The 10,001-nt window shown below is 52.9% G+C and overlaps 1 protein-coding gene across 1 annotated transcript in view; it reads left to right on the top strand.

Moving 5' to 3' along the window:
• The first annotated feature begins 156 nt into the window (after positions 1-156).
• MMAB (metabolism of cobalamin associated B) overlaps positions 157-10,001 on the top strand; it is an 11,099-nt gene continuing 1,254 nt past the window's right edge. Inside the window, exons 1-7 of the mRNA XM_065904245.1 lie at positions 157-338; positions 1,834-1,895; positions 2,521-2,614; positions 4,868-4,925; positions 7,389-7,461; positions 7,700-7,797; positions 8,364-8,428. Coding sequence (XP_065760317.1) covers positions 223-338; positions 1,834-1,895; positions 2,521-2,614; positions 4,868-4,925; positions 7,389-7,461; positions 7,700-7,797; positions 8,364-8,428 — 566 coding nt within the window. The 5' untranslated portion in view covers positions 157-222. The remainder of the gene's footprint in view (positions 339-1,833; positions 1,896-2,520; positions 2,615-4,867; positions 4,926-7,388; positions 7,462-7,699; positions 7,798-8,363; positions 8,429-10,001) is intronic.

Genomic DNA, 10,001 nt, shown 5'->3' with positions numbered 1-10,001 from the left:
TGGCCAATAGCTCTTGTTTACCAAGTCCTCACGGGTTTCCCCGCCCACCTACTTCCGTGGGCCAATGGGAAGCAAGTCTCTGGGAGTGTCCCGCCCTGGGGAGAGAGCCACGGACCAATAGAAGACGGCGGCTGAGTGGTGGCGCGGCCGGCGGTAGGTGGAGTCACCTCGGAACCTGGACGGGAAGCTGGCGGGGTCAGCCCTTGATAACAGGCCTGGGGCATGGCTGTGTGGGGCCCGGGAGGTCGCCTTGGCTTGCGCGGGTGCCTTGGAGCCCGCAAGCTATTGTGTCCCCGTTTCCAGAGCCGCGGCCCCCAGGGCGTGGAAGACGGGGACAGGTGAGTACCTGGTTAACTCAGACACCCGACCTGAGTTGTTGTAGGTGTTTACCTCACATCACTGGGAGGTCACCGCAGCAATCGCCAGGTGATTTAATCCTCTTTAATCCTGACGTCACCATGGCAACGTGGGCTCCGGGGAAACCAGAGACCAAGATTTCTTAGCACGGGACAAGTCCAAACGAAACCCAGCATCCATCAGGACCGGGCATAGCCCACGTGAACCAGGAGGGTCATCTTGCCTGACCTCACAATCAGGAGGTGTCCTCAATTCGGATCTTAACCTGTCTGCAAGGAAGTCAAGACACAGAGAGACACCAGCGTGATGTAAAGATGGCTCTCATCACATACCTTGAAACTTGCACCCCATCCCGGACCTCAGAACCTGACTTAGTACTGGATTAATATGTTTTATAGATCCAGTAATTCAACCTCTGAATAACCTTTTAATGTCACATTTTAATGTTGAAGTCTGTATTAAAGGTGTTGCTATTTGAAAATGCTTGTTTTTGAACCCTATTTTGGCAATTCTCCATTTCAGAGTATACTTTAAACTTCATAGTATGAAGGGGTTTTTTTTTTCCCCTTTCAAGAGCCCTTGGCTTGAGACTTCCCTCGTTTTCCAGTGAAAGTGAAAGTCACTCAGTCATGTCTGACTCTTTGTGACCCCATGGACTATGCAGTCCATGGAATTCTCCAGGCCAGACTACTGGAGTGGGTAATCTTTCCCTTCTCCAAGGGATCTTCCCAACCCTGGGATTGAACCTAGGTCTCCGGCATTGCAGGCAGATTCTTTACCAGTAGCTGAGATCAATCTCCCAATGCAGGGGGCCTGGGTTCCATCCCTCGATCCCACATGCTGCAACTAAAGATTCCACATGTTACAATGAAGATGAAAGAAACCACATGCCCAACTAAAGATCCAGTGCAGCCTAATAAATAAAAGTAAATATTTTTTAAAAAGAGAGTTCCTGGCTTGGTAGAATAGAAGTGATGGTTTGGGGTTGTGGAATAAGTCTTGGACCAGAATCCAGCCCTACTACTTCTTCCCTGGGTGACCTAGAAAGATGAGTCTCATCCTGTGAGCTACAGATTCCTCAAACGTAAAATGAACATCATAGATAGTGCCTCCCTTTGGGGCTTGGGAAGATTCCAGGGATAATACCAGGAGATAATGCCAGTAATTCACTTAGCACAGTGCAGAGACTAGGAAAGTGATCAATAAATTCTTTCAGCAAATATTTATTGAGTGTCTTCATTAAGCAATGTAGTACATTAGCTACTCTGCAGGTACAGGTGTGACAAGACACAGAACTGGCCCACAAAGGGCTTAAAACTAAGAGGAACAGAGGGGAAAGATTTCAAGAGATCCAAGCTGAAGGGGTAAGTTCTCCCGCTAAGGGTACAGGTAGCAAAGTCACCCACTGAAGAAGGTATCTCACTGGATATGCCATCCATCCTCACTCACCCTCTTTTGATGTGTATTTCTCCTTAGGACACAGCCTTCCTTGAAGACTCCCAAGGTCCCCAAGATCTACACCAAAACAGGAGACAAAGGTAGAGTGGGGACAGGTGAAAAATGCAGAGTAAGAGATGGCAGCTTCTGTCTTAAAGTTCTTCCGTATTCTTTGCAGACATTCAAAAGTATGCGACAGATCTCAGTAGGCATCACCGAAGCGTGATGCGAAACAAAAGATGCCTAAGATAAATTAAATGCCAAAAGCAAGTTGCAGAACAATCCAGAGCTGGGATACATTGGATGAAAGTGTGTGTGTGTGTGTGTGTTTATGTGTGTTCAGAAAGGCAGTGTGAAAGGTTACACCTTGGACTGTAACCTGGGAGAGAGATTGAATAGTGAGAGAGAGGAATGAACAGGCAGGCTTTCATTGTTTGCTGTACATACTTTTATCCTATCCTGTTGTCTTTTGTAATGAGCATATATTGTTTTGATCATTTAAAATCTGTCAGAACAGGGGACTTCCCCGGTGGTCCAGTGGCTAAGACTGCACTCTCAATGCAGGGGGCCTGGGTCCAATCCCTGATCAGGGAACTAGATCCCACATGCTGCAACTAAGACTCAGTGCCGCCAAATAAATCAATAAATATTGGGGGTGGGGGTGAGAGTATATCAAGGTAAAAAAAACCAAACTCTTTAATTTGGGAAGCAAAATATTTTTCACAGGATTTTCTAGCACCTTCACTGGAGAAAGAAGACCCAAAGACGACCAGGTGTTTGAAGCCGTGGGAACTACAGATGAGTTAAGCTCAGCCATCGGGTAAGGCTGAACCTGAGGTTGGCTATGAGTGGGTCATTAGCAGGCGTGACGGAGGTGCGGCCCTCCAGAGCCAGTCCCGGAGGCTGCTTGCCCTCCATGCACCTTCCTCGGCCTGGAGGCACAGGGGCAGCCAGTCAGCTCCACTAGACTGCGGGCTGCGGGTGCCCTTCACCCTCCCGTTGGCTCGCGTGCTGCCTTCTGTCCCTGGCTCTGTGCCCTTGCCTCACCCTTCCCTCCCTGCTCCCTCACTGTGCTCATGACTTAGAAGGTGGACTTGGGGAAGTCGTCAGGATCGGCCAGGCCTTGCTGGGGTAACAGTGCCCACCTCTTGTGACTTAACGCCACCAAAGGGATATTTCATCCTCTTACTTCAAGCCCATCCTGGGTTGGGTGTGTTTCTCTGCATGGCCTTCGCTCTGGGACTCAGGCTGGCAGGACAGCTTCTGTCTGGAACACGATTACTGGCGTTGGCCAGTAACCACGGCAGAGGAAAGAGAGGTCAGGGCAATGCCCATGCTGGCTCTTAAGGCTTCCACAAAGTGACGTGCCATCTCTGCTCACGTTTCACTGGCCAGAGCCAGGCACGTGGACATACCTGTCAGCGGCAGGGGTGGGAGGGGCAGCAAATATTAGAGAACAAAGTACAAGCCACTCCGGAGGCTGTTGGCAGTGTGAGCTGTGGGTACTGTCAGTGCTTGTTCTTGAGCTCTGGTGTGGCCTTGGGGGTGAAGGTCATGGTAATCAGATGGACCTGGGTTCAGATTCTCTCACACTTCTGACTGGGTGTGTGACTTCAGGCTGATCACCTGGTCTTTCTGAGCCTCAGTTTCTTGTTCTGTCAAATGATCATAATATGAAGGACTTCCCTGGTGGCTCAGATGGTAAAGAGTCTGCCTGCAATGCAGAAGACCCAAGTTCAACCCCTGGGTTGGGAAGAGCCCCTGGTGAAGGAAGTGGCAACCCATTCCAGTATTCTTGCCTGGAGAATTCCATGGACAGAGGAGCCTGGCCGGCTACAGTCCATGGAGTCACAAGGAGTCAGACACAACTGAGCGAGTTTCACTTATAATACATTTCAAAGGCAACAGTAGAAATCAGTGCTGCTGCTGCTGCTAAGTCACTTCAATCGTGTTCGACTCTGTGCGACCCCATAGACAGAAGCCCACCAGGCTCCCCCGTCCCTGGAATTCTCCAGGCAAGAACACTGGAGTGGGTTGCCATTTCCTTCTCCGAGAGATCAATGATGTGGGTTCAAATTCTGTCCCACTGCCGACTGGCTATGTGACTTCAGGCAAATCACCTGGCCTCTCTGAGCCTCAGTTTTCTGTTCTGTCAAATGATCATAGTAAAAGTATCTAAATCTCATTGGGTGAGATTTAGAATGAGAGAATTCCATGTTCCCCGCTTAGTGCCAGCTAACTAGCACTAATTGTAATGCTAGCTATTATTATTATCATCATTATTATTAATTATTAAGAGCTACTTGTTCAGGGCTGTCAGTTCTCAATGACAAGCCTGACTAAATAAGGTTTTCAGGATGGATAATGGGAGGTGGAACTAGACTGCCAGCGGAGTAGAGGGCAGACCCCTTGGTGTGTGCGGGAAGAGTGTGGGAAAGGAGAGGTAGACACAAGATGAAGCAGGCAGAGGGCCGGGAAGGCAGGTTTTAGCATCACTGGTTGTTTGAAATTAGCCAATCAGCAGCCCATCATCCCTCAAGTGACGTGGGTTAGGGGCCCGGCCAAAACTCAGCTGTGGATTCTTCTGCCTGTGTCACCTCTGTTCATATGGATCACCTAGGCCTGGTCAGAGGAGGCACTGAAAGAAGAGTTGTTGACTGGATGAGTGATATGAAAAACAAATACCCCCAATCATATGTAAGGTTATGATGTTTTTAAAACATTGTCAACTACAAAAAAAAAAAAAAAAAAAAAAGCCCCTTTCTTGTGATAGCTCAGTTAGCAAAATGGTCTGTCACCTGAGAAGGTATTACCTTCCAGCAAGACAGGGCTTCCCTGGTGGCTCAGATGATAAAGTATCTGCCTGCAGTGTGAGAGACCTGGGTTCGATCCCTGGGTGGGGAAGATCCCCTGGGGAAGGGAATCTCTACCCACTCCAGTATTCTTGCCTGGAGAATTCCATAGACAGAGCAGCCTGTTGAGCTACAGATCTGAAAGATGGAGCAACTAACACTCAAGATGGGACCTAGGGATGTTATATTCAAGGCAAATTCTTTTTCCATTTTCCTCGTAGGTTTGCTATGGAATTAATTGCAGAAAAGGGCCACCCGTTTGTGGAAGAACTTCAGAAAGTGAGTAACATTGTCTTACCGGGAGCTGGGAATTTTCCACCCCGAGGCCTGGTGGCCGTAACTGGAATTGTCATCTGACCATCACTTCCTCTCTGTGTCATCTGGGACTAGTCACTTTGCCTCTGTGAGCCTCAGTTTCTTCATCTGTAAGATGGGAACACACAGAGATCACCCTCCCTCACAGGTGAGTGAGGAGGCTGTCTCTCAGAGAGGGAAATGTGAGGTCAGTGGTCTCAGCCCAGGACATGGGGCAATGTCTGGAGATGTTTTTGGTCATCTCAACTGGAGGTGGAAGGGCTGTTGGGGTCTAGTGGGTAGAGGCAGAGAAGCAGCTAAATGTCCTACAATGCACAGGACACCCCCGACCCCGCACCCCCACCCCCACCCCAGAGGATGACCTGGGCCAAAGTGTCAGTGGCTGTGAGGTTGAGAATCCCGGGAGGCCCAGCTGCGGGGAGCCCTTCGTGGGGGGATAGTAGGGTTCTTAGAATGATGGCTCTGTTCCTTAAGAGGCAGCCAGGCTTTGGCCCTCAGAGAGGACTTCAGAAATGGAGGCAGGGCTGCCACCCCTAGAGCACAAAGGACACACCCCAGATATCAGTCTACGTGCTGACCTGAGTCTGCTGGCCCCTGGGGGGTCAGCCCTTGGCCCACTTCGGTCCTCCAGGCCAGACTGGAGCACGCAGGGGCCCCTGGGAGCAGACGCAGGGCAGTGAGGGGCTGCCTAAGGTTGGGAGGCCTAAACAGCTGGAACATTCTATGAATGCGGGACCTCCTGTGTGAGGGAGGCTGGTTTTCAGCCTCATCATGAGGAACAGTTGGTGCCCACAGCGGTCGTTTCTGGTCTGCTGTGCCCACCTCTGAGCAGGGTTTGCCTGGGGGCAGGGGGGTGCAGTGACACGATGAGCCCCCCTTACTTTAGGCCGCATACTTTGAGTGACAATTTCGACATCATCTTCTCCAGGGCTGTTCAGGCCACCCCTGCCTCTCCCAGGCTCCCACAGCTCCTGTGCTTCTGGTCTAAAGTGAAAGTGAAAGTGTTAGTCGCTCAGTTGTTTCCGACTCTTTGTGACCCCATTGACTGTAGCCCACCAGCTTCCACCACCCTCCATGGGATCTTCCAGGCAAGAAAACTGGAGTGCGTTGTCAGTTCCTTCTCCAGAGGATCCTCCCAACTCAGGGATCTTCCCAACCCAGGGATCGAACCCAGGTCTCCCACATTGCAGGCAGACACTTTACCATCTGTGCTACCACAGATAGGAATCACCAGGCATATGGCCTGGATTCCCCAAGGGTGTGGACTGTGACTTGTTCTCCTAGGTTGCCCCGGGGCCTGTAGAAGACCAGGCAGCCTGTTCCCAGCTCTCCCTGCAGAAGTCCATGAGGTGGAGGCCAGCTTTCATATCTTACAGAGGACAAAAGTGAGGCTCAGGCCGAGGCCCCGCAGCCAGGAATCCCAGCGGGGCTAGGATCCAATTCCCAGGTGGTGGTCACCTCTCTCCAGCCCCAGGGTGAACACTGCAGGTGGCCAGCTGCAGGGTGGGAGTGTGAGGTCACTTTCAGCCGGAAGCCATGGAGACGCCACATGGTCACATAACTCAAGCAGAGTCTGCGGCCCTGGTGGCCCAAGGAGTTCTGTCCTGCTTCCAGCACATTGCCATGGTGGCCTTCTCATCAGAGGGCAGATCTGTCCTGTCCGGTTGAAAAAGCACTGTCAGGCTTTCCTGGTGGCTCAGTGGTAAAGAATCTGCCTGCTGATGCCAGAGACATAGGTTCGATCCCTGATCCGGGAAGATGCCACATGCTGCAGAGCAACTAAGCCCATGCACTATAACTTATTGAGCCTGCGTTCTAGAGCCTGTGTACTGCAACCACTGAAACCCGAGCCCTAGAGCCCAAGCTCCACAACAAGAGAAGCCACGGCAATGAGAAGCCCAGACCCTGCCCCTAGAGGGTAGCCCCCACTCGCCACAACTCGAGAAAAGCCCACTCAGCAGCAAAGATCCAGCGCAGCCAAAAATAAATTATTGAAAAATAAGAAGGATATAGATCAAAATAAAATAAAAAGCACTGCCACCTTGGGTCTCTCAGCCCAGGTGTTATAGGTTAGAAAACCAAGGCCGTTAGGTTAGAGAAAAGAAAAAGACCTTACAGGGCCCCTGCATATGGGAGAGGAGGGTCGGGCGAGAGGATTCTTCCTAACCACCCCGGGGCCCTTAACACTCACCGTCTGTATCACCCAGATGTCCCCAAGGGAGCCAGGTCCCCTGCCAACCAGGGCAGATGTTCTGCGGGTTCAGACAGTTTGCTAATAGCCTTTAGATGCCGGCTCCTTAGCAGTGTGAGGATCTGAGGGCTCTGGTCCAGATCCCCAGCCCCCCCCCCAGGTCCTGTGCATGGACGCAGGACCTCGCGTGGCCGGCTTGACAAGGTTCTCAACCACGCCTTCCTTTCCTCCCCCAGATCCAGTGCTCCCTGCAGGACGTCGGCTCTGCCCTGGCAACCCCGCGCTCCTCAGCCAGGGAGGCTCACTTAAGTAAATCTCTCCCTGAATGCACTGGGTGTGCGCTCAGAGGGCCCTGTGGAGGCCCGGGGAACCCTCTCTGGGGGGGCACCTGGGACCCCTGTCAGCCTGGTCTTGCAGTCTGAGAGGGAAGGTGCCTCTGAGCCAGTGGAGTGGTTTGCGGGGCACCTGGATGGAAAGAGACCAGGGCGGGCTCCTTGTGATCCCGGGGCCGTGGCCTCACGCAGTGCTGGTCTCCTTGGCTCCGCAGAACACGCCACGTTCGAGGCGGGGCCCGTCCTGGAGCTGGAACAGTGGATCGACAGATACTCTCGCCAGCTGCCCCCGCTCACCGCTTTCATCCTGCCTGTAGGTACCCGGCCGCCTCAGCCTGCAGGGTGGCTGCGGGTGCGTGCGTTGACCCCAACACACCGGCAATGACAAAGTCCCCCTCTTTAATGTGTAACGGTGACAGAAGCTGTTCCCCAGCCCCCAAGTCCCCTCCAGACCCTCACTGGTCCCATTCCCACCGCTGCCTGCCTTAGAGGGGGGTACCAAGAGGCTTCCCTTGAGGCTCAGACAGTAAAGAATCTGCCTGCAGTGCAGGAGACCCGGGTTCAATCCCTGGGTCGGGAAGATCCCCTGGAGAAGGGCATGGCAATCCACCACAGTATTCTTGCCTGGAGAATCCCATGGACAGAGGAGCCTGGCAGGCTGCAGTCCATGGGGTCATAAAGAGTCGGACATGACTGAGTGACAATACCAGGAGACTACGCCCCAGTGGGGCCCCTGGAGGCAGAACACTGCCCTGGGTTGTGGGGGGGGTGGTGAGCCTGCATGTCCATCAGTCCATCTGAGCTCCGTATCTGCAGTGGGCACCCCCAACCCCCTGAACCCCACCCCCACCCCAGCTAACACCCTCTTTCTTCTTTCAGTCAGGAGGCAAGAGCAGCTCCGCACTGCACTTCTGTCGGGCCGTATGTCGCCGAGCCGAGAGACGGTACGGGGCCCCCGGGAGCGGGGCCTCGGTGGGGGGGACACAGTGGTCCCTGGTGAGATCAGAGCTGGTGCTGAAACGGACAGCTCCAGCAACAGGAGGGGGCGGGGGAGGCCCAGCAGGTCTAGTTGATTAATCATAATGATAATACCACTCAGGTGGTGTGAAATTCAGATGCGTCTTCAGTGAAGGCTCCCCGTTCTTCAGGTTAATTTAAACAGAAAGATCGAAAAGCTCGACAGCATGGTGAAAGCTGTGACGGAGGGTGCTTGGCCCCAGGGTGACCCAGCTTGCAGCTGGGCATGGGGGGGCAGCAGTGAGTGGGGGGGAATGGTGGACACAGTGTCCAGGGCAAGGGGACAGCAAGGGCGGAGGAGCAGTCTGCGCTGAACGCACAGAAAGGAGGCCGAAGGTCTGGTCCAGAGTGAGGGGCGTGGGGCACAGTGAGGCCAGAGGCTGAGCCCAGGCAGGGCCTCCTGCACCCAAGGGCTCTGCCTTTATCCTGAAAGCTGATGACCGGCTCTAGGCCATGGGGTGACTACTGGGTGCTGGGTGGAGAAGGGCCCAGACCAGCCAGCCAACAGCTGCCCCCGTCCCCAAGTTCGGAGTCGGAGAGGAGGGAACCTCCCAGAAGCTGCTGACAGGCTTATCAAAGAAACATTAAAAGAGCAATTGCAGGGACTTCCCTGAGGGTCCAGTGACTAAGACTCCACATTCCCAACGCAGGGGGCCCGGGTTCAATTCCGGGTCGGGGAACTAGATCCCACATGCCGCAACTAAGAGTTCACATGCCACCACTAAAAAGATCCTACCTGCCACAAGTTATGACCCAGGGCAGCAAAATAAATAAATACTAAAAAAAAAAGATCCTGCATGCCACAACAAAGATCCCATTTAAAACCCAGCACAGTCAAATAAATATTGAAATAAATAAGAGAGTGATTGTGCAAAATCTCCATTTAACACGATTCATAAGGCAGGCTGCCACTCAGCTTTACAAAAAAACGACAATAAAGCGTCTGTATACAACAGACAAGGCCGTGCTGGGCTCTTTGTATTCATTATTTCATTGATTCCTTGTGGTAAGCTTGGAAGAGAGGTGGTGGCAGTCCCCACTCTGCCGGGGTCAGCAAATTGGGGCTCAGAGGTGACACCGTGGCCAGGGTCCCCAGGTGGTCCATGGCAGAGTTCAGACTGGAGCCCAGGTGTGTCTGCTCCAAACCTGAGCTCTGTCCACGGCCCCATGTCATGAAGGTTTCACTTCTCATGAAAAGCTCTTGGACCCAAATGGTTCATAAAGGGATGCTGGGTCACAGAAGAGCTTCAGCTTCAGAAGAAAAAAAAAGAGTCATTTGCACAGAGCCATCCACATCATCAGTGCTCATAGTAGCAAAAACGTGGAGACCGTCCAAAGAAAGGTCCAACAACGGGGACTGGCTGAGCAGAGGAGGGTCCTCAGGACTCCAAACCCGTGCCTGGGTGACGAAGCCCCTGGGGTGGGGACATAAACCTGGGCCTCGGTTTGGGGTGCGCACCTCCCAGCAGGGGTTATGCAGCAGAGGCGACGGGCCCGGAG

The sequence above is a fragment of the Muntiacus reevesi genome, chromosome 13 (assembly GCF_963930625.1).
Source record: "Muntiacus reevesi chromosome 13, mMunRee1.1, whole genome shotgun sequence".
In the NCBI taxonomy this organism is placed as follows: Eukaryota; Metazoa; Chordata; class Mammalia; order Artiodactyla; family Cervidae; genus Muntiacus; species Muntiacus reevesi.
Note: the sequence above shows the minus strand (reverse complement) of the source record. Positions and strands in the feature narration are given on the sequence as shown.